At 33.8% G+C, this 25,802-nt stretch overlaps 1 protein-coding gene across 1 annotated transcript; it reads left to right on the top strand.

Moving 5' to 3' along the window:
• The first annotated feature begins 880 nt into the window (after positions 1-880).
• LOC133178469 (uncharacterized) lies at positions 881-21,624 on the top strand. The gene is made up of 7 exons (XM_061313165.1): positions 881-992; positions 17,195-17,291; positions 18,126-18,577; positions 18,921-19,241; positions 20,230-20,350; positions 20,944-21,099; positions 21,424-21,624. The coding sequence occupies exons 2-7, from the start codon at positions 17,205-17,207 to the stop codon at positions 21,622-21,624; spliced, it is 1,338 nt and encodes a 445-aa protein (XP_061169149.1). The 5' UTR covers positions 881-992; positions 17,195-17,204.
• Positions 21,625-25,802: the final 4,178 nt, after the last annotated feature.

The raw sequence follows: 25,802 nt of genomic DNA, 5'->3' as shown, positions 1-25,802 counted from the left end.
AGAATATAATTTTCTTAATCACAAATAGGGCCATTCTAAATATACAAAAAATAATTATCCATCATAACAATAAGGTTATTCAACATTGACCGTCAATACGACATAAGATAGAGTTTTGTGAGAATAATTATTAAAAATATCAATTCCAAGGGAATAAACGGTACTTTCATATATATCTTAATAAGGGGACGACCAGTTGAATCTGAAGGTATCTCGAGATCAGGGCAAAAATTTTCGAGCCAGTTTATTAATTTTCATATCATTCAAGGACGGATTATTTATTTTCAAGATGATCAAAAGGACAGATTATTTCTTTTCTTCTCTGAAAAAGTTTGACAAGCAAAAAATCCGGGGGGGGGGGGGGTACTTATTTATTTTCTTGCCGGTCGAGGACAGATTATTCATTTTCAACATTTTCGAGGACAGATTATTTATTTCCACAGCCCCCCCCCCCCCCCGCTTGAATCAAATGATCGTCCCCTAATATATCAGTGAGAGTGAATAACAAAATATTATTTTCAAGAAAATTTTTAGTGTTTTGCATTTAAAAATATCAATATAATACAACAAAACAAACAGAATTTTGTTTTTAAAGCCATTATTTTACAAGATAAATGCCATCAATTCAATCAGGACATTAGACTCTTTGGGACATTATACCATCCCCTTTCTAAAAACCAAAACGACGCCGGATGAATGTCATTAACCGTAAATTTGTTAATTCTGACATATAATATTAATTTATATTTTTAATGGTTATTTGGACTCCTGTACGTTCTTTTGGTGGTGGAGAGAGGGGGTCGAGGTCCTTTTGAGTTGTGGGTTTCTTTCCGAGTTTCTTTCAGCTGTCTTTGGGGTTCTTTTGGGTTAATTAACGCACCGGCAGAATGGCAGCATTGCGGGAAAAAAAAGAAAGAACGCCGAACGGCAGGTGCTGAGTGCATATGATATGCAGCTGCTCAAAACACGTGTCATAAAGTTTCAGCACCAAGGTAAGGGTGGCTTTCGATGCGGCTGTAATTTTTATCGTAACTTTTTGGTTCGGATCTCGGAAAGTAACAAAAATATATATATCCCTGTGTACAGGTGTACTAAGTATTGTATTGCTGTATGAAAGCTCGACAATAGTCATATATGTTTGTTCATTGTTCTTTAAAACCTTTAAGACCTTCTTCTGATCTTTCTCTTGCTTTTTTGTGTGGATCTAAGATTCAAAATAATGATCTGATGATAAATGCAGAAAATAAGTTAATTATTCTATGGGCAAAAGTGAACATGCACATGTACATGTATATATATCTGAATATGGAGTCCATAAAATGCTATGGTGGCAGAGAACTTTTTTTTTCTGCAAACAAAATGTTTTGCGTACTATTGAGCTGATTGTAAAATGTTTATTGGAAAATTTTAATATGTTGATGGTGAGACCGTTGGGGTGAGCGCAGTTGTGTATCATTGGATATTGACTTTTAACTAAGATCCACCTCTTCAAACCGCATGAGACATTTGGAACGTCTAGTTTTCGTCATGATGTCAAATGTTAGCTGCATTTCCATAAACAAAGTTTGAAAAGTGCTTAATTTTAATTTTTCTGTTTCCAATTTCCATTAAATCATAGTGAGTTTATCTTATGTGCATTTTTAATTGTTGTTACCATGAGAACGAAGTTAGCAGTGAGATGCATTCACATTGCATTGTGGGTCTTGAGGTAACTGCGGCAAAAAAAATTCATTTGGATCAATGTGTAAAGTCTGAATTTCATACCTGTCAACATGGCCAAAACTTTTTGGGGGAGAAAACGCGTGACGACCTTTTGCAAATACAAAAAGTCACGCATTTCACTGTATTATAAAACAAAAATAAACAACTTACAAGATAAAACTTTTTTATTAATATTATTAAGGTCTTCCGTTTCCAACGGAAGACCTTCTACTGATTGTGATGATTAAGATTATTCTTTTTTTTTTTTTCCTAGACGCCAACTTTGACGCTTCATATCTTCCTCATTTTTAAAAAGATTTTGTTCAAATTTTCAGAGCTTTTAGACTTTACAAAACACTGTCAGAATACCGTAATACAATTCGGAAATTACCTTCTGTTCACGAGTTATTCCCCTTTGATTGAATTTTGCATGCCTCCGATTTCCAGACAAAGGCTCAGAAATGGTTATAATTGGAGCACAAAACCCTTTGAAATTGAAAAGAGGAAGCATTGAAGTTGTGCACATCGGTTTTTGTTTTTTGATATTTGCATTAAAAATGGCGCTAGAGAGGGGTCAAAAGTTAGAACGCGGAAAACAGCAAAAAATTTGACATATTTTCCTTTATATCTTGAAAACTAGAAATATTTTGTTAAGACATGTAGAACAAAAGTTGTGCATAATTGCAAGGGCTTTCATATTATACTATTTGAAAGGGGCTGGCCCCTATGATTAGGGATCTGGGGCCCTTAAAAGTTTTTGCTCTATAACTCAAAAACGGTAAATATTTCGATCTGGATCTTGGAAACAAAATTGTTCTTTTACACCTTTTTGACCTAATGAAAATGTTGTTTTGTTCGAGTATACCATGGGTATTGCGTAATACGTATTAGAAAGCAGGCCAGGTAAACAGGTAACGTTTTTCATTCGGCAAGGAAATCAGACCTCTTCATGTGTATAACTTAAACAGACTTGCTATCAATAATATACCCTGCGGTATTTAATGTTAATTTTCTTTTTAATAAGGTTTATAACGTGGTTTATGGTTCACTATTAAATTATTTATTACAACTAGTCTTTCTTTTCTTCTTTTTTAAATTAGATTAATAGTGTTCAAAAGCGGAGAATATTAAATCTATCTTTCTACGTTTATTATTACAACAAACTTTGTAAGTGATTTTAAACTGTATGCATTGAATAATTCACGATCATTAGCTGTATGCATATTACGGTCTCCATGTTCAGCTCGATGTTTAGTTATGTAACCCACGCTGTTGATCGAGGTCACCAGTGTACTAGCCACCTGTGGCCATAAACAAAGCTAATATTTGTGATCGCGTATAATGTCAATTTTGTACAAAGAGCTATTGATTAATGGAAAGTTATGTTTTTAATTATATCGAATCAGTAAGATTACTTTACCGATCTTTTATAATCTTAATTCCAAACACTGGTGCATAAAAATCATTTTGAATTTTAATCGCTGTTTTTGTCTGTTCACGCAACAATACATTTAAAAAAAGTATTGCTCTATCCCGTGTTGTTGTATTTTAATTCATCTGCAATTGTAATTGAATGGGGGCTTCGGTAAATAATTGTAATTACTACGCATGCTACGCACATATTATTTTTACCATCACTCTTGTGAATGTCCATTTATTATTTATAGAATTAAATAAACATTAACATAAATAAAAATTCCTTCAAATATACATGTACTATAATTCAAGTCTTTGTAATATAGCAAACAGTTTCATCCATCTCTGCCGCTTTGTGTCTTAAGTGTTATAGTCCAGTCCTCGTTTACATACACGTGGCTACAGAGAGCCGCGGGCACCTCGATGTTGAAATACATTGTGTACTCTGATAGTTGCTCTACACAGCACAAACAACTAACGTGTACATGCAGTGTAATAATTGGCAAAGATTGTTTGAAAAATATAAACTGGCATGTGTTCGCTACGAAGCATTCATTTTAAAATTTTATTTACATGTAGATACCTTATAAGAACAAAATAAAGTAAATGTATAACACTTAGAACAATGTTTAAACAGGTAAGCGTTTTCATTCGGCAAGTAAATCAGAACTCTTCGTGTGTATAACTTAAACAAACTCGCTATAAATAATATACCCTACTGTATTTAATGTTAATTTTCTTCTAAATAAGGTTTTAAACGTGTTCTATGGTTAACTCATAAATTATTTTTTACAACTTTCTTTTCTTTTTAATTTAGTTTTAAAGGGAACAGCGTCTTCTAATAAAGGAAGGAATTAAATGTATCTATATAACTATATAAGTAATATTAAACTTTAAGCATCGAATAATTAATGATCATTAACTGTGTCTTTTTACGTTCTCCATGTTCACCTAAATGTTTTTAGTTATGTAACACAACCCGCGATCCCACGATGCCGAGGTCACCATCGACCAGCCACCTGCGGTCATAAACCATGTAAACAAAACAAATATCTGTGAAGACTGTGATCACGTTTTTAATCCATCGTGCAGAAACAACGACTAATGAAACATTATGTTTTTTTTTTATTTATATTGAATCTTTAAGATAACTTAATCTCATCTTTGATTTAATCTTAAGCGTTCCAAACACTAGTGCATAAAATCATTTCGAATTTTAATCGCTTTTACCGGCCTGTTCACTGTCGACACAACAATACGATTTAAAAACAACAACAACAAACAAACAATTTATTTCTCTGTCCCGTGTAATTGTATTCAATTGTTATTGAAAAGGTGCGAAGGCAAATAATTGCAATTAGTGATGGAAGTATTAAGTATTAATACTTGTGTAAAGTATAATTTTTACTATCAGTCTCTTAATTGTTTCTTCATTTAATTTTTCATTAAATATTAAATTATATACATCAAATAATACTTTTAAACATACAATAATTCACGCCTTCTTACAGCACAGTTTATATTCTGCTCTGTCGCTTTGTAACCCAGTCTTCGTGCACACGTGGCCGCAGAAAGCCGGGGTCATATCGGTGTTAAAATACATTGTGTACTCATAGCGATTAATGGAAAATTGGGTTTCAAATCATTTCGAATCTTACATATTATTTTATTTTACTCTATCTCACGCTTATTTTTATCAATCCTTACCGCCCGTGCATTTATTCATTTCAAGTTTTACGCATTTTAATTGCCGACTTAACCATTAAGTTTGCAACAATTTATTTTTCTGTCTCGTGTTTTAAACTGCATGTACACATGCATGATAATTGTAAGTGGAGGTGACTTTTTCAATTCTCGGCATCCTTACAATGTCAAGGTATTGTGATTACGGAACCTTAATTGACATTGTGAGGATGAATTCTCGGGAAAATCGGAAAGTTTTACGGATACATACATACATACATGCATGCAAGTACAGAACATGCTCTTTTTATAAGCACGATCATGAATTCGAATGTACAAGTGTACATGTATATGCAAGAGCGCCCCAAATGTACGCATATCGAGTGTTTAAAATACAGAGAAATACAAAATCCCCGGTCTCTGTTTTACATTATCTTTGCAACAAAATATTGGTTAATCTGAAATCAATTTTATTCATCCATAGCTTATTTTGAAGTAAATTATCGGTCCACTGAGTTGATAATGAGTTGTTTTTATAACGGGTACATTTAGAGTATTCCGAATCACTTTTTACATTTTGACTGTAAACGATTTTATTAACAAGTTTATAAATGGTTAGTTGGTATTAAAGGAAAGCCAATTCAATGAAAAATCAAATCTACATTACACGGCGAGTCTATCTACGATACAGGCCTTGACAGGGGTTATATTTACATCACCTTTTTAGTTTAAACCATATTCTATTTGAAAATGACAAGCAGAAGATACAGATTAGTAGTACAAAAATCAAAAAGGATTCGGAAACAAGTTTAAAAACTTATACTAATCCGTTTCCTTATTATTATGATAAAGATGACAGACCCTTATTAGATAGCTACATAACACGGTTTGAAGCTGCTGTGCCCCCAATAATTTTGCCGATTTATAGAATACTATAGAAAATATAGCTACTATGTGTTTGTGCCCCCTCAATAATAACGTCTGATGACATTTTTTTTTTCGCTTGTCAAGGAATTTTGGTAGGTGATAGTGCCCCCCAACTGAAAATGTATAGTTGTGCCCCCTCAAAGTGAAATTGCTTCCTACGGGCCTGATCATGATAATTATGTAATTTTTTTTTTACCTATGTGATTTTTTTTAATGCAAATAATTAACATTGAACTATCATAATTCTACGAGTAGGCTACCAAATAATGATATAATGATGATAAAAAAAATTGTGAAAAGGAATTAAACCAACTCATGTTTAGATTTCATGATTATTAAGAATGACGTATATCACTGCATACGTGTACTCGTACATATCAACATTGATCGACACTGATCACGTGTATACCGGGACCCGGGATAGTCTTATTATAGCTCTTGCTTTGTCAAATCATTACTTTCATACCCCTTGCATTTAAGAAAAACAATGTTATAAAAAAAATATTAATCTGACATATAACAAGTATACATGTAGCGTGTGCAATTTATTTGGCTAGGGGCATGTACACACGTGGTTCGAAACTGTAAGGGGCTACAAATGCGGCCATAACTAGTATATTTTTGAGGTGTTATTAAAAACAAATAATACTCACAAAAGCTTATAAAATTGCCGTTCTATCGATACCTTATATGCCATGTTTCATCCACCAACAACGCCACGACGTCGATGAGAAATACCATGCAATGTTTCTACACGGGCATTTTCTTCGAAAAGGATAGGAAGTTAATGAATTAAAATAATTAATTCTTTTAGTTAACGCATTATGTTTACCTCTTTATTTGTTGTATGCAATAAGTATACACCTTACTAATAATGACTGTTTGGTTGTCACACCTGTGCATGTGTCGTGCGAGGTACAGCGGTAAGGTAAATTACCGAGAGTCGCGATATGCGGGGTGATTCGGAATACCCTAAATGACCGGGTCCATTGAATTAACCTGTCAAATCTAACATGGGCCAACATAATACGACTAAATTCGTTTCATGAATGAACTGGTTCTACAGTATACAATATCTTTTCTTTAGATCTGTTTGTTTATTATTTTCAACCACAATCTGCAGTACATGTATAGTTACACGAAATCCATGCACAACGGCGCTACACCTGTCAATCAAAATCACTCGATATTGTGAACTCAGTCTGGTGCTACGGCAGCATTTCCGAAGTGATTCAAAATATTCTTTCGGCTTATTCTAATTTTTCGCGTTGAATAATAATATTTTGGAACAAAGTTGGAATTAAGGCTGGAGCTGCATGCTGTGAATTTATCACACCTGCAGTCTGCAGTCTTCCCATCTTACATGTATATGAAGCATCTGTTGAGTAATGTTGTTTGTTGTTTTATTGTTGTTTTATTTGAACCAGAGACATTACATCTCATAGGTATACAAAATATGTACATAAATATTTATACATAAGCTTTGCACAGGATAAGTGTAGTATATGCTATACAATATACATTACATGTGGCAATTACATAAACAATAGCATTTAATGTATTATCACTTCTTATTGTACACTATTTAAAACATCATTTCTTAATTGATAAGAAAAATACAGAAATTTACCTAGGTTACATAGTTCTTTAGTATTTGTGGAACTCAGTAACTGTACTAATTTAAATACTGATGGTTTTTTAAAATAATAACTCTTCATAATTATATTTAATTCTTAGTTCTTCATATCGAGGACATTTTAATACAAAGTGAAATTCGTCCTCTATCTCATCTGATATACATATTTCACATTTTCTATCTTTTCTTTCTATGTTACAATACCTTCCCCTCTCTATCTTTAAATCATGCGCTGATAGTCTTAAACGACTAATAGGTATTCCATACTTTGAATGTAATGGTTTTCTTAAATACGTCTGTAGTACAACATTATCAACTAAACGTTGATATAAAAAATATTTAGGAGAATTACAAATTCTTGCCATAATATCTTGTTTATAACCGTCATACATTCTTTGAAATACGATGTTCAGAGAATTATTATCAATACAATTGCTATTATACATGTCAGTTAAACCAAGCCTTTGAAATTCCTTCTTAATGTTTACAATCCATTCATCATTATTTTCCACCATATCTTGATAACATGATTGTAAAATACAATTATCACTGTTTTTTAATTTCACCCAATATTTCAAAATTTTCTTTTTCCTTTCTAGTATAAGTGGAAATCTACCTAATTCACAATAAACTGCATCATTACTGGTGCTTTGTCTGACTTTTAAAACTCTTTTACAATAAGTTAAGTGAACATTTTCTATATCTTGACCCTTGTGAAATCCCCATACTTCAGCTCCATAACTCATTACACTGTTAATATAGGTATCGAATACTGCTAATTGTGTTTCTACGTTAAAATGCAAATCCCTGGTTTTACTATTTACACCATACATAGCTTTTTTACCCTGACATGAAAAATGTTTCTGTGTTTCAGTAAATTTGCCATTATAATCGAACAACATAATGAATCAGAGAGCATAATGTGCGGAACAAGTTTGATTGAGATTTTTACTTTTCCTTTAAGATAAAATGATTAATAACATAATTTATGCATCTAATAGATACATATAAATGTACATGTATAGCTTTTTAAAAACAAGAATCTGTAATTGAAAATGTGAAAGTGAAGAGTTTAGGTAATAGTTCTTAACCAATTAAAATTTAACGACAGTTCATTCCTTCCTAGTCTCTATATAACTTTTAATTACGGCCGTGCCCTCTCCCCTTCAATTGATGTCTTATACATGCTTTTAAATTCTGTTATGTATCAAGAAATTTCCACGGGTACTTGTGGACAGGATCCCCCCCCCCCCCAATTCAACCCCGATGTTTGTTGGACATTTTTTTCCACAAATTATATTTATTACACTTATTCATCATGTGTACCATAGGAAAAAATCGAGAACAAGTACCTGTGGAAATTTCTATTTGCCCACCCACCCCCCATCCCCTCCCAAAAAACTGAAATTGCTTTCTACGGGCTTGACAACAGGTACTTGTGGACAGACCCTCCCCCCCCCCCCCCCCCCGATATTCAACCCCGGGGCTTGTTGGACATTTTTTCCACAAATTATATTTATTGCACTTACTCATCATGTGTACCATATGAAAAAATCGTGAAAACCCCAAAATAATCGTTCCACACAAAAAATGCCTCACTATGTACAGTTAAAACATTAATTTTTCATATTTCTTGATGAAATTAACATTAAAAAATCAACACAAAATTAATACCGAATTACATATCACTTGAACTTATCATAAAGCAGAAAATCTGTTCTGCGGGCTTCAAGGCCAGCTCAGGAACCTAAAGAAGTCCTCATTTTCCAAGTCCAGTACAGAACGTAAAATAAATGAAATAAATCACAGGATCACTGGGATGGACTCAAAGAAAGAAGACTCTTGAGAAAAAGATATTTTGATTCGACTTATAGACTGAAATAAACCGATATTCTCTTTTTGCCACTCTTTCCTGGTGCCCTGGAACTCTGAATGTAGGATCAGTATTTTTTTTTTCACAGGTCCGTTGTGCGGATTGTACGGGGGGGGGGGGGGGCAGACCTTCTGAAAATAGTCTTTTGCTGTAGTTTTAATATGTAAATTTTGATTTAGTTGCTGCTTGCCCCCTCCACACTCTTTGTTTCTCTACGGTCATACATAGGCGAATCCCAGCAAAAATGTAATGACCCCCCCCCCCTCCAACACACACTTTTTTTTAAATGTGTATTGCGATAGGACTTAAAATTGGAAAACATTTTCTGTATATCTCTACATCGAAAAATTTAAAACAAATATTTTTTTTTTATATTTCCTTTTTAAAACAACATAGATAATTATGCATAGCTAATTAAATACTGAATTAAATATTTATCTTTGCAGACAATATGCTCTGGGTTATAGAACATGATGTGAAAGCGTATCGTAATGCACCTTGTAATCCTTTGGATTTTCCAAGTGCGAAAACCCAAAGACGCCGACATTTTTTATGCTACTGTAATCGAAGATCCGGGGGCATACAGTTTTTGTCCTGTCTATTTGTCTGTTAGACTGTGTTAGCCTCTTTGTCCGCAAAAACTTTAACTATGCCCATAAAATTTGATTGGTTGGAACTACTGCTTTCATATTTCTTATGTGTATTCCTAGTAACAAGGACTTCTTTCAGGTACCAACATATTTGACCTCTTGACCTTGAACTTGGAGTTTGATCCTCTTTCGCAAAATTTTACCAAACTATAACCTTGGCCAAAACTTTTGAACAGTTGGTGCTATGGCTTTTATACTTCACATCTGTATCCCTTGTGTATAAATATGTTTGACCATTTGACCTTGACGTTTGACCAACTTTTAAAAAACTTTAGCCTTGACAATAACTTTTGAATGACTAGTACTAGGGGTTTTATATTACATAGGTAATTTTCTTGTGACAAGGCCTGTCATTGTATACCTATAATTTTGACCATTTTACCTTGACCTTTGAGTATGTCCTACTTTTGAAAAACTTTAACCTTGGTTTTAACTTTTGAACAGTTAGTGCTAAGGCTTTTTTAATACCACATGTGTATTCCTTGTAACAATTAAGACCTTCTCTCAAGTACAAACAATTATGATCCCTTGACCTTGGAGTTTGACCTTTTAAAGAAATTAACCTTGGCCATAACTTTGAAACTGTTGCTGCTGTGGCTTTCATACTAGTATATATTTCACAGTATATTCTTTGTTCAAGACCTTTATTTGGGTAATAACATTTTTTTTATCTTTTGATCTTGACCATGGAGTTTGACTTGCATTTGAGAAACTTTAACTTTCGCCATAAGATGCCATATGGGGGCATCAGTGTTTCAAAAATCACACGTTGTTCAGTATCCAAATCGGGCATAAAACATTTACAATGATCCTTTAAAGCAGTGAGTTGAACCTAATAAATTACAACTATAGAAATTATGATAATTTATTTCAATGTATGGTCTAAAAAACGTTTATTATACCTCTGTGAAAACTAGCTTACAAGTGAAAAATCACTAGTAAAATAGAATTTGATTGGCCGAGAAGTCACGTGTCCATCATGTTTGCCCTGCAACAAAACGTCGTGTTTCACGATTGTGACGTCACAATTAAACGAGTGAGGAGTTAGATTGTTTATAGCGACGCTGCTAACTTCGTTCGCGCGGTAACAACAACTAAAAATTCACCCCAAAAATCACCTTAATTAATGGAATTGCATACAGATAGTAGATTAAACGTTCTTTGTTAAAATGTTTGCACTTTTCAAAATTCGTTTATGGAAATACAGCTAACATACGTCATGAGACGTCACAGTCTAGACGTTCCAAATGTCTCGTGCTGTTTGAAGAGGCGGATCTTAAAATTAAGTGAACAATGCACTCCCCCCAACTGTCGCACCGTCAACATATTATCGTTGATTGATTGTGTCGATTTAAATGTGTAAAAATGAAATAGTGGTGTTTGAATGTTACTGGTGTGATCACACAAACTTGTCACGTAGGATTTTTTTTAATGAAACGAGGAAGCAAATTCATTTTTTTTTGGGGGGGGGGGGGCAGCCATACATTTTCAGTTGACAGTTGAGGGGGCACTACTACCATAAATTTCCTGACAAGCAAAAAAAAAAGGTCACCAACTACCAAAAATTCCTTGACAAGCAAAAAAAAAAAAAGAAGGTTATCAACGTTTTTATTGAGGTGGCACAAGCTATTGTATCTATGTCTATGTCTACTATAGTAATCTATTTATCGGCAAAATTATTGGGGGGTACGCCCCCACCCCCCGTGCCCCCCCCCTCCCCCGGTTCCTACGGCCGTGTTGATTAAATTTAGGGTCACTAAGGAAAGAATGTTTTGACTGGATGAATGGTCTGAAAGAACGTGTGTTAACTTGTCGAGTCGGTAACACATAGATGGGCTTTGCTTATAACCAGAGTGTGTCATGGTTTGATGCAAGGTCATTTGAACGAGTTCAAGGTCATCAACGGAGAAACAACATTCCTTAACTGTCTTTCTACTGGTGAGACATTGCAAGTTGATACCCCTTACAAGATTGCTTATAACCTTAGAATGTGGCATGACCTTGACTCAAGGTCACTTCTTCCTGTTCGCAGCTCCAACGGAAGACCTACTCGTTGCTTTGCAACGAGCTCTGCTCTAGTTATTATCATTTATTCATAAAATTTACTTTTATTCATACATTGTTTAGAAACTTGTACAATGTGATTTTTGAAATTATAAAAATACACTTTCTTCAATGTATATTCTGCCTGTCCATAAGAGTGTCTTTTGAATAATATTCATGGCAAATGTCAAAGTTTAACTTGGCAATTAGAAAAATTAATAAGGTTCTGCAAACAGTCTGAGTTTCCAGCTTTTAATAGATGGATGAATGGATTTTTCTCACTAAGTCTTAGGAGCAAGAGTTGTGTCCTGGATTTAAAGATCTGAAATTGAAATCATTGTCAAAACTTAATGCTTATGTTCTTTAAAATAATGTGTAATCTAGTATGAATGAAATACATGGATTCTCAGACCCTGTGTTTTTTCTTTTAATCTCATAACATATATCAGAATTTTTAAATCTAATGCTTTATTGTAGTAATGTTCTAATATGCTAATTCTATATTCTAATTTAGAAATTTATTACCCTGTTTAGCAATGTAAATTCAAAGAAGTCTTCTAAAGGCACTGTCATGCTGCTCTGTAGTTTCAGGAGCTTTTATATGCTGATGTTGATGCAGGATTTACTAAGACATTGAATCTCAAAATCTGTGGGGAACTCTTCAGACTCTTCATTATTAGCTTCCATGAAATTGTTCCCCTCTCCTCGTTAAATTAATAATAGAGTACTGTAGATATATCTTTCCTGATCACTGTATTGTTTATGGAGGAATTGTTTTGTCTTGGGTACTTGTAAACTTATTTGCAGCAAAGTATCAAGTACATCCATATCGTTATTTACCGTCATTTTTTGCAAAATTTTTACATCTGGCATATCTGTCTTTGATAATATACACTTTTAATGAGAATAAAGAGCAATTACAACTGCAATTACATCTGGTAGCACAGTTGACACCTTGTTGATTACCTGTTATCAGTGGCAATAAACAGATTAGCTACCGATAAACACTGCATGACCTCCATTTTTGTGTTGACATGTCGGTATTTTACGAACCCAAGTAGGTAAAAAATCCGGATTTTTTCAAAATCGGTAGAAACGTCAGTTTAAAAAAAATTCGGTAGACAATCGGTAGTGATGGTTAAAAATCGGTAGACTCCCGAAAAATTCGGGAGAGTTGACAGGTATGGAATTTTCTCTTCACCCAAGTATTGTCGTTAAAGCTTGCAGTGCGAGTGGTGCTTTGTACCGCTCGCTGCGCTGGCTATAATCTCACAGTCACTACATGTTACATAGCATGTTCTTGTCTCTTGAGGAATTTGAAGCTTTTAGAAACATATAACATGTATCCTGCATTATAATAATTGAGTTAAGTGATACATGTAACACAGGATTTTATGAAAATTTAGCTTATTTTCATGCACTATCTTACCAGCTCCACAAGTCAACATCTTCCAAGCCCATGCTCATGCTGCACTACCACACAAAATAAAATCAATGCCCATACATAACCCTAAACAGCAAGAGGTAGTGGGTCTACCACTTACATGCAGTTAGACTTACATGAAGTTAGCAATAAAATATCAGAAATACGAGGGCCGTTCAAAAATTACTCGGACTTGTTGCACAGAAAATATATTTGATGACATAATCAAGTAAAAAGTCATAAATAAAATAAAAGAATCTTTTCATATATGATCATCAAAATTTCATATCAAAATATTGTAAATTGGTATCAATTTCAAGTTATTTAACAGGACATCTTATGAAGTCACGGCGCAGTAAAACTTTCAATATCACGGGCATTTTAAAAAATGAGAGCTTTCATTTTCTCAATATTTTCCCTTTAGTTAGTATTTGATACTGTATAGTTTTGGTTACCTTATCCATTCAGAATAAACATCCACATACCATTTCAGATTCAGATTAAAAACTATAAAACTATCATTGTATGTTTTAGTTTGTGTTAAACCCCAAAACTGCAGATATTTCTGAAGTAAAGTTTGACATCAGTTGATCTCGATGACATTCTTAACAGCCAAGATCAGTGTTTTGTCGATGAACTTCTTCCATTCCTCACGGATTGCCTTTTGACTAAGGTCTATCAGTCTAAAATTCTTTTTTACATTTTGTAGAGATGTGTCGGATATTCCGCTGGTTTACTACATGTTTTATTAGGATTATTCTGGGTCTCTATTGGCGTTTTCCCAGCATGATTCATGATTTAATTAATAAAAGTGCGCTGCTCCGTCAAATCACGAGACGTCATTTTTATGCCCCGCCATGAATATGGCCGGGGCATATAGTGTTTGTCATGTCCGTCTTCCGTCCTTCTGCCCTTCCGTCTGTCCTTCCGTCACACTTTGCGTTTAGCTCTGTTCAAAGCTCAGTTTCAAAGAAACTATCCAAGATATTTTTATCAAACTTCATATGCTGATAGATATTGATGAGAGCTATGCAACTGCATCAACATTTTTTGACCTTGACCTTTCCTTTGACCTTAAGCTTGATCTCACTTTTCTTAAATTAGTGTTTAGCTCAGTTTTAAAGATATCATTCAAGACAGTGTAATCAAACTTCATATGTTGATACATACTGATGTAAACTATTCAACTGCATCAACATTTTTTGACCTTGACCTTTCTTTTGACCTTGACCTCACTTTTCTTAAATTAGTATTTAGCTCAGTTTTAAAGATACCATTCAAGATAGTGTAATCAAACTTCATATGTTGATACATACTGATGTAAGCTATTCAACTGCATCAACATTTTTTTATCTTGACCTTTCTTTTGACCTTGACCTCACTTTTCTTAAATTAGTGTCAAACTTCATATGCTGATACATACTGATGAGAGCTATTCAACTGCATCAATATTTTTGACCTTGACCTTTCCTTTGACCTTGACCTCACTTTTCTTAAATAAGTGTTTAGCTCAGTTTTACCATTCAAGATAGTGTTATCAAACTTCATATGCTGATACATACCGATGAGAGCTATTCAACTGCAGCATCATTTTTTGACCTTAACCTTTTTCTTTGACCTTGACCTCACTTTTCTTAAATTAGTGTCAAACTGCATATGCTGATACATACTGATGAAAGCTATTCAACTGCATCAATATTTTTTGACCTTGACCTTTCCTTTGACCTTGACCTCACTTTTCTTAAATTATTTTTTAGCTCAGTTTTAAAGAAACCATTCCTAATTTTTTTTTTTTATCAAACTTCATATGCTAATACATACTGATGTAACATTTTCAACTGCATCAACAATCTTTGTCCTTGACCTTTCCTTTCACCTTGACCTCACTTTTCTTAAATTAGTGTCAAACTTTATATGCTGATACATACTGATGTAAGCTATTCAACTGCATCAATATTTTTTCACCTTGACCTTTCCTTTGACCTTGACCTCACTTTTCTCAATTTGTGTTAAAATGTTGTGTTACTAATATACACTCGGCGGGGCATTCATGTCCTATGGACATATTTCTAGTTGCAGTTGATTTCGTAGGGTATACATCGGAGAAAAATTACAATATTTCTTTTAGTACTTCAAATATTACGCCAGAAATCTAAATACTTAATAATACAACAATAAAAAGAAATTTTAGAGAAAATTGTTGAATAATATCATGAAATATGGAAAATAAATGAATAAAATTTTGGATACCGCATGTTTGTTTTTCAACATTTTTGCCGTGCTCCGTATATCACCATCAGCAGTATCAAAACGGCAATATTTTTATGAGATATTAAATAAAATCAAAAAAATTTAGCAAGAATTTATTGGAATCTTTAAGAAATATGTTCCTGTGAAATTTCAATTCTATAGGACGTCTGTAATAGTAAATAATAATAGAGTCCACATAATTTTTGAACAGCCCTCGTATATATTGAATCCCAAGGTCTGCCTATTTTTTTCTAATATCTGACCGGTGCTTTATCCGAAACTGCCATCTCTGAAGGATAACTTGTCCATAGGACAAATCATCCTCAATCAGAGACAACTGGCCCTTGAATAAGGACAACTTGCCACATTTACAAATTAAGACATCTTGTCCAAGCTATTTTCCAGGTCTGGCATAATCTCTTAAATTGATTTAGCTTTATGGCTTGAATTAGCTAATATATAGCTTGATGAAAATAGTTAGGTTTTAAATAAGCTGTTCAAAATAGCTTTTTTTTTGGTTATATCTTTTTTCACAATAAATAGACTAAAAGTTTCATTGTGATATACAATGACTACGTTGTATATACATGTAGCTAATTCAAACTACATATCTAAAGAGATTGTGCTGGACCTATTTACATGATCAATTTAAATTTAATTTCTTAGAATGGCAACCAAGCATTCTGGAATCTGTATGTATATATTTATTTATTACATATGTAAAAATCATGCATACCATTATAAAGAAGAGTTTGTCATCAGATCTGATGTTAACTGAAGTCTTTTATAAATGCACATTGTTTAAAGCAATATGAGCTGCAACTTTGATGTCAGAAATTTTTGTTGCAATATTGTAAATAACTTTTTCAATGACAGAAAAAAAGAATGTTTATAAACTTCTGTTGTTTATATTTACGATGGAAGAACTATTTATAAGCTTTGATTGAGGCAAAATTACATTATTGTCATCCTGTACAATATTGATTTCTTATATAACACTATATATATTTGATTGTACAGAATCCTTTATTCTGAAACAATTTGAAACTTTATTTCTGTCTAATTGATCAAAAAAGTTTTAAATTACATACAAATTTATCATAATAACACATTTTAACAGCAAAATAAAATTCTCAAAAATGCAGCTCATATTCCTTTAAGAAAGAAAGTTCGCTTGGATGTTGCAGGATTTTCTCTGAGGTTGACAAATATTTCAAACAACGTTTAGAGACAGCGAAAAATTATCCTGCATCATCCACAACAATAAGATTTTTATTTCCATTTACCAACAGCCAAAATAAAATTGATCAGGGTTGGAAGACAAAATTTTCAAGTTGTGATGTAGATCTATGTACAAAAATATCATAATAAGGACTAGTTTATCATAATTTTGGATCAATATATGTCCTGCATATTAACTACAAATTTTGAATTCTGGTAGGAAATGTAAATAAAATTGTCACCTAAGCATTTGTGATTTAGCAAAAATCTTTGCAGAAGTCAATCACTCCCACACCTGCACCATATTAGATCTAGATCCTAAAAAGTTCTAGCTTTTTAGAATTTTTAAATTCTTTTGTTTACTTTTGTAGATTAAAAACAATGGAATTTAAGGTAACTGAGCCATTAAAAGAGAGAAATAAGACAAGGAAAGCAAACAAACATGAAGAGGATGAAGCTTCAAACTCGGTAAGATTTATGAGCTTATATTTACATTTCAAAATATTTTCCTTTAAGATTCTTTGCGAATTAGAGAAAGTTCACTTTCTCATGAACTGTAGTGGGATGAGTAAGAATATTTCCATTGTGACATAATTGAAGTAAAAAAATAGTGCAAACTTTATTTTTTCAAAAATGATCGTTGAATAACAAAAATATGTTGCAAGTCATCAGAAAAATAATGTAAATATAAGATGTGAATTTAATTTTTGAGAATTTAATTCATGAGGTACATGAACTACGACGCTTCATGCCTGCATATATATCATGAAGCGCTAACGTGCTTCCTGAAATATGCTGGCATGAAGTGTTGTAGTTCATGTCCTCATGAATTCTCGAAAATTAAATTCATCTCTTAATTCAACCTACCTAACTCACCTGTATAAGGTCAAAGTCATGAGCTTATGTTATATTCATGTCATCAACATTGTCTGGGTGTTATATTCATGTCATCAACATTGTCTGGGTGTTATATTCATGTCATCAACATTGTCTGGATGTTACATGTATATTCATGTCATCAACATTGTCTGGATGTTATATTCATGTCATCAACATTGTCTGGATGAACTGTAAACATACTTTTTTCACTGTGTTTCTGTGGATTCACAATTTCTGTTTAATCTCGGTGTAGAAAATTACGCAGTTTTCTTGAATTGCCACTGTATGTCTTAAATGTCCTGAAGATGCACTGGGAAAAATCTCGGCAAAAGTTTGTGACCGCATACCTAGCATTAATTAATACCATGTGGTGAAGAGTACTTCTACTGTATGTATAATTTTTCTGCTTTCTGTTTCTTGTAGGACTCAGACAGTGATACACCAAGCTGCAGTAAGGCAAAGAAACTCCCACCATCATCTCATTCGTATGATACTACTTCCAGTAATGATGAAGAAAATACAGATTCTTGTGAAAGTAATGAAGATGGAAACTATTCAGCAAGTAAATGTACATTTGCTGATCTGCAGCTCTTAAATATCTTTTATGAGAAAACTCCAGAATCCATGGAAAACTTTATGAGAGAAGTGAAAAATGCTTTTATGGAAAGGAAAGGTTTTTGTCCCAATTGCAGCATGATGAACAATGTTTTGAAGGAACATCTTAAAAATTTGACATTTTCATATGATTTGACAAATCTTAGAGACCTCCGTGTGTATGGTAACCCTGGCGTAGTAGCAGATAGAGTTACAAAGGAGATAGAGAAATATTTGCAATGGACATGGAAAAAATCACAAGAAATGCTACAAAAGAACCAGTAAGTTAACAGTTATCTGTATCAAAGTCAGGTTTTTTCTATATCATATGAGTGTATTTATACAAGAAAGTGTATTTCACAGGAATTTGATAAGAGTTGTTAGCTCCTCAGAACTTGAGGCTCAGGGTGAGCTCTTTCTGACTAAAATTTCTCTGTCATTCATATGGTCTGTCTGTAAATTTTTCACATTTTCAAATTCTCCAGAACTAATGAACCAATTTCAGTCAGATTTTCTGCATATCATTCTTTGATGTGGAAATATATAACTTTCTCAATAATGACTCAAATTGCTAAGAGAAAAAAAAATTGCAAATAAGGAAAAAATGATATATATTTCTTACAGATTTTATCAAACGTTGGATACATCTATGCAGGAAAAAGCTCAGGAACTGATATTTTCATTAAGTTTTCCAGTAAAAACATTTGCAGGGGAGACTATTCAACTTGTCAAAAAAATACTTTTTGGAAAGCTAGAAGAAAAGTGGAGGTCTTCAGATGAAATGGAGAGAGGGAAAGGAAGAAAGAGAAGTGAAAGAGCTAGAGTACGGTGCAGAAGGTCACATGGTCAACATGCAGATTCAAAGATTTCATATAAAGCAACCACTGAAAATTTTTTCCAGCAATACTGTGAGAAATTTGCAGGGCTGTTCTTTTTAGTAAAAGGGTGAGTATATTTACATCATAATCACAAGGCACAAGTTGACTTTCTAGAATAGTCCTTTCTTCTAACATTTGGTCTAAAAATCTACAGCATGGCCAGAGGAGGAAATTTTTAACTCTAGGTTAAGTGTCAAGGACACTCTCTTAAGTTTCACTTTTTTTTTTGGACACAAAATAATCGCTTGTTAAGCAATTATTTCTCAGCTCACCTGAGCCAAAGGCTGAAGTGAGCTTTACTGATCAGTGAGCATCCCTCTGTTGTGTGTCCATTAGGTGTGTTCCATAAATTCACAATTTCAACTTTTTATTCAAACATTCTACATACCATCTACAAGTAAAGGGGATTCAAGTTCATTCAAATAAGGGCCACAACCTCTTTCAAAGGGAGATAATTATGATTGGTAGGTTGAGGAAGCAGCAGGGTATCTGAGATTTTCATCTTGGAAATATGTAAGAAAAATCTCTACAGATCTTCTTCTCAAGAACAGCAGTGCCATTCTTCTCAAGAACAGCAGAGCCATGTTTAATCATGTTGATAAACAAGCATCCTCCGGTAGTGTAGATTCTTTCTTTTTATCAAATCATGGTCCCTGTGAGAAAGATTGGCCCACATTAAATCATGGTTTTACAAGGATATAATGAAAAATCTTTAAAAGATCTTTTAAAAATCTGTAGGGCTATTATAATTATTTTAGTCATTTTTCAGATTCTTCCTTTGTTATTTTATAGCATTAAAAAATATATAATATTCTGAATTATTTATTGATAAAGTGAAAGGTTTTTTTCTTCATTATCTTCGATAATTTTAAAGATTCCCAGTACATGTACTAGATTTGAAAAAGGTAAACAATAAATAATATGAATAAAAAATAAACAAGGCTTGCAAGGAAAACAATAGAGCTTGCAAGATTTTGAACTGTTTGGAGTCTCTGTTATTTATGTTTCTGGTCTTAGTTGTGTATTTAGAGCACTTAATTTTTTCTGTCTTTCAGTGAAGTACTTGAGGGATCCTTTTCTTTTAAGAATCAGATGTTGAAGAGCACACCCGATGTGGTCTATCAGTACCTCTCTGATAGTGGCTATCCTCAAGATCAACTCTTGTTTGTTACAGAGGTAATTATGCTCAGTCCTTAAACTTTTCTGATCATGGCTATCCTCAAGATGAACTCTTGTTTATTATAAACTTATGAAATAATGTTCCTCAAAACTTTCTGATAGTGGCTATCCTCAAATTCAATTTTAAATTTGTATTTTAAATAATTAATTATGCTCCCCAAACCAAGTTTTGGAACATATTGTTTTTATTGTCTCCTATTATTACACGTACAGTCAAACCTCGTTATCTCAAACTTGAAGGGACTGAGAAAATACTTCAAGATAACTGAGGATTTGAGATATCTAGGGTAAAATAATTAAGAAATAAGTAGTTGGGACTTCAAAATGACTTCGGCATATCCATGGTATTCGAGATATCCATGTTCGAGATACCGACGTTCAACTGTACCGGTAGTACTTCCTAAATTTCATGTGGAAAGACCTCTTGAAACTGTTTTTAATAGGCCTTTTTCCACCTTCCTGTTGAAAGATCAATTGATATTCAATTTCTTATTATGAGGATGACTATGAGTCAGATGACTCCTGGATAAATGTGACCACTTTGGCAAGTTTGACTGTTTGTATTAATCCATAGCTTTCTTAAATTTTAGGCAAACAGTGCTGTAGCTTCTGAAGAAGGTACAACATATATGGAACAGGTGGTTGGACAGAATGTTATGGGACAAGTTGGAGCGGAGCTTCTTGGCCAGTCACCACACTCAGTATTTTATCCATTTAGTCTTGGAGTTGTTTGTATGGAAACAAAAGTAAGTATTACTTGTCCAATACAAACAATAGATAAAAGTGAATTCAAGTGTTAAATGATAAATTGATGACTCACATTTTATCAAATGATACAAACATACGGGTGATTATACACTCCTACCCCCAAACCATATGTCTCTTACCCCCCCCCCCTTCCGCTCTGAGGGAGAGTGGGTACATGTATATTGTTTTACCCTTGTGTGTCTGTCTGTAACAAATTTTCATCACAGTTTCAGCAACTACTCATTTTGAGAGCATATATTTATATCAGGGCAGGAGTATTACTATAGTGAGCATTGGCTTACAGACCTTGTTTTCTCTTGTAGTTAATTTTTGTTTTGCTGAAAATAGCAGAGGAGCATTCAGTTAGCATCCAAAAAGGAGAGAGTGGATCAGCAGAGAATCCTGGGAAGATTATTTACACGGAGCCATTTGACATGCTAAAACAAGAGGACAGGCTGAAAATGGCCGAGTTCCTCTACTGGTTAGGATTTGTTCAAGATCTCAAAAAATATGACTTTCTCTAATTTATTTATTAATAGTAGATATATTTTGGGGACTACTTAAGTTTTTTTTATTTGGCTGAAAATGCATTGTTATAAAATGATTATCTTATTTCATATTGATAGATATTTTTATACACTGATTATCATCTCATTATCTTTTAGAACATTCTGCTCTTAAATTTATCATTATTAAAATATTCATGTATTAATTTTCAATAGATAATTATTCAGTGAAATTGTTAAGAATATAGTGAAATCCAATATTGAGCAAATTATGAATAAACTGATTTACAATTAGTATGCATGATTTTTCTTCAATAAAAATATGTATATAATAGAATGATGAAATCTTTCTTGTATCAATTAATTCTAATTGAAGAAATTAAGGTACTTGTTTTCATTGTAAGTAAAATCAAGGACAAAGGAACAGCTTGTTAATTAAATAAAAGTGTAAGAAGTTTGCGAAATTATGTAAATAAATGATCTCCCCTGGTTCATACACAATGGTTTGTGAGAGAATCCCCCCCCCCCAATGAACTTGGGGAAGATTTTGCCTAGCAACATTTTTTTTTTACCTGATTAACAAGTAATTCCTAATTTATTGAATTAAAAAATCATCTCATCTAATACAATTTTACTTGTATTCCTTTCAATGATAATTTGCATTCATCTGATTATTGATTTTTCATTTGAGGCAACACCAAAACTTGTTTAACACAGATCTTGGCTTGCTTTGCACAAATCATAGAGCTCATTGTGCCATTATTTAAAGCCCATTATATTTTGTATGTTTTTTTTTTTTTTTCAACCTCAAAAAATTCTTGAAGAGTCAGAATAACCATGATTTTAGTCCATTTTGTTTGAAATTTTTGTTTGAAATTTGCAATCGCTGTGGCATTTCTTTTTTGTTGAGTGTGTTTTATTTTCTTTTTGAACAAACACATATGATTAAGATGTTATTTTTCATTTTTGAGGGGTGGTTTGGGGGTGGAGGTAGGAATCTATCAAGTGAACACTCATTATTTAAAAGGCGTTTCCAAGTTATTTCTCATCCAACATTCAGTTTTGATACATTCACGTACGTTTTTTTTTTTTAGGTCACCTGAGTCACTCAGGTGACCTATTGCTATCCGTTCTCTTCCGTCAGCGTGTGTCGTGCATCGTGTGTTAACATTTGAACATTTTTAGCTTCTTCTCTGAAACCGCTTAACCAATTTCGACCAAATTTGGCATATAGCATCTATGGGTGAATGGGAACAAAAATTTTGAATTTCATGGTCCCTACCCCCCAGGGGCCTAAGGGATGGGGCTAAAACCACCAAAAATAATGCAATCTTTAAAAATCTTCTTCTTTACTCCTGGACATCAAGCAGTCAAACTGTTGGCATCATTGTAATAAGCATTGAGCCCTCTATCAAAATTTTGAAATTCATGGCCTCAGGGTCAGGGGTTCTGGCCCCAGGGTGGGGCTATATAGAACATATAGTGAAAGTGCATTATTTCTATGAAAATCTTCTTCTCTGCTCCTGGGTATTAAATAAAGTAATTAAGTAAGTAGTTATGAAGATCAAGAGTGCCTCTTCCAAATTTGTGAAATTCATGGCCCCAGGGTCACAGGTTCTGGTGTTAGGGTGGGGCTCTATTGATTATAGAGTGAAAATGCATTAATTCTTTGAAAATCTTCTTTTCTGCTCCTGGGTATTAAATAAAGTAACTAAGTACATACATGTAGTTATGATGAGCAAAAGTGCCTTTTAAAAAATTGTGAATTTCATGGCCCCAGGGTCAGGGGTTCTGGTGTTAGGGCAGGGCTCTATTGATTATATAGTGAAAATGCATTAATTTTTAGCTCACCTGAGCCAAAGGCTCAAGTGAGCTTTTCTGATCAAAATTTGTCCGTTGTCTGTCGTCGTTGTTGTCGTTGTTGTTGTAAACTTTTCACATTTTTATCTTCCTCTCAAGAACCACTGAGCCATATTCAACCAAACTTGCCACAAAGTATCTTTGGGTGAAGGGGATTCAAGCTTGTTCAAATGAAGGGCCACGCCCTCTTTCAAGGGGAGATAATTAGGAATTAGTGAAAACATAATGGCATCATTTAAAAATCTTCTTCTCAAGAACCACTGGGCCAGGAAAGATGAAACTTATGTGGAAACATCCTCAGGTAGTGTAGATTCAATTTTGTTCAAATCATGACCCCCGGGGGTAGAGTGGGGCCACAATGGGGGATCAAAGTTTTACATAGAAATATATAGGAAAATATCTTTAAAAATCTTCTTCTTAAGAACAGCAAAGCCATGATTGGTCATATTTATATGAAAGCATCCTCAGGTAGTATAGATTCAATTTTGTTCAAACCATGACCCCCGGGGGTAGGGTGGGGCCACAATGGGGGATCAAAGTTTTACATAGAAATATATAGAAAAATATCTTTAAAAATCTTCTTCTTGAGAACAGCAAAGCCATGATTGGTCATATTTATATGGAAGCATCCTCAGGTAGTGTAGATTCAAGTTTGTTCAAATCATGACCCCCGGGGGTAGGGTGAGGCCATAATGGGGGATCAAAGTTTTACATAGAAATATATAGGAAAATATCTTTAAAAATCCTCTTCTTAGGAACAGCAAAGCCATGATTGGTCATATTTATATGAAAGCATCCTCAGGTAGTGTAGATTCAAATTTGTTCAAATCATGACCCTCAGGGGTAGGGTGGGGCCACAATGGGGATCAAAGTTTTACATACAAATATATAGGAAAATATCTTTAAAAATCTTCTCCTTAAGAATAGCAAAGCCATGATTGGTCATATTTATATGGAAGCATCCTCAGGTAGTGTAGATTCAAGTTTGTTCAAATCATGACCCCCGGGGGTAGGGTGGGGCCACAATGGGGGATCAAAGTTTTACATAGAAATATATAGAAAAATATCTTTAAAAATCTTCTTCTTGAGAACAGCAAAGCCATGATTGGTCATATTTATATGGAAGCATCCTCAGGTAGTGTAGATTCAAGTTTGTTCAAATCATGACCCCCGGGAGTAGGGTGAGGCCACAATGGGGGATCAAAGTTTTACATAGAAATATATAGAAAAATATCTTTAAAAATCTTCTTCTTAAGAATAGCAAAGCCATGATTAGTCATATTTATATGGAAGCATCCTCAGGTAGTATAGATTCAAGTTTGTTCAAATCATGACCCTCGGGGGTAGGGTGGGGCCACAATGGGGGATCAAAGTTTTACATAGAAATATATAGGAAAATATCTTTAAAAATCTTCTTCTTAAGAATAGCAAAGCCATGATTAGTCATATTTATATGGAAGCATCCTCAGGGTGTAGATTCAAGTTTGTTCAAATCATGACCCCCGGAGGTAGAGTGGGGCCACAATGGGTGATCTAAGTTTACAGAGGAATATATAGGAAAAAATCTTTTTCTCAAGAACAGAAAAGCCATGATTAGTCAAACTGATATGGAAGCATCGTTGGGTAGTATAAAATGAAATTTGTTCAATTGAGCGCCCCCGGGGGTAGGGTGGGGCCACAATGGGGGATCAAATTTTTACAAATGAATATATGGGAAAAATCTTCTGCTCAAGAACAGCACAGTTATTTGTTATATTGATATGAAAGCATTGTCAGGTATTTTAAAATCCCCCATCCCCCCCCCCTCTCTCCCCCATTAACTTTTCAATACTGAACTGATTTTTGCTTTTTTTCCTAGCCAATGTGCTCAGGTGAGCGATGTGGCCCATGGGCCTCTTGTTTAAAAATCTTCTTCTCTGCTCCTGGGTATTAAATAAAGTAACTAAGTACATAGTTATGATGAGCAAAAGTGCCTCTTCCAAAATTGTGAAATTCATGGCCCCAGGGTCAGGGGTTCTGGTGTTAGGGCGGGGCTCTTTTGATTGTATAGTGAAAATTCATTAATTCATTGAAAATGTTCTTCTCTGCTCCTGGATATTTAATAAAGTAACTAAGTACATAGTTATGATGAGCAAGAGTACCTCTTCCAAAATTGTGAATTTCATGGCCCCAGGGTCAGGGGTTCTGGTATCGACTATATAGTGAAAATGCATTAATTCTTTGAAAATCTTCTCCTCTGCTCCTGGGCATTAAGGTGATAAACTAAGTACATAGTTATGATAAGGAGGTAGGCCTCTTCCAGAATTGTGAAAGCCATGGCCCCTGGGTCAGGGGTT

This window comes from Saccostrea echinata, unplaced genomic scaffold (genome assembly GCF_033153115.1).
Source record: "Saccostrea echinata isolate AGI-Se365-2 ecotype Australia unplaced genomic scaffold, CSIRO_AGI_Sech_v1 ptg000003l, whole genome shotgun sequence".
Taxonomy (NCBI): domain Eukaryota; kingdom Metazoa; phylum Mollusca; class Bivalvia; order Ostreida; family Ostreidae; genus Saccostrea; species Saccostrea echinata.
Note: the sequence above shows the minus strand (reverse complement) of the source record. Positions and strands in the feature narration are given on the sequence as shown.

Excerpts from the sequence above, each read along its gene's own strand:
- LOC133178469 (XM_061313165.1), top strand. The coding sequence starts at position 17,205 with ATGGAATTTAAGGTAACTGAGCCATTAAAAGAGAGAAATAAGACAAGG. Across the intron at positions 18,578-18,920 it reads GAAATGCTACAAAAGAACCA|ATTTTATCAAACGTTGGATA; the intron begins GTAAGTTAACAG and ends TATTTCTTACAG. Across the intron at positions 20,351-20,943 it reads AACTCTTGTTTGTTACAGAG|GCAAACAGTGCTGTAGCTTC; the intron begins GTAATTATGCTC and ends CTTAAATTTTAG.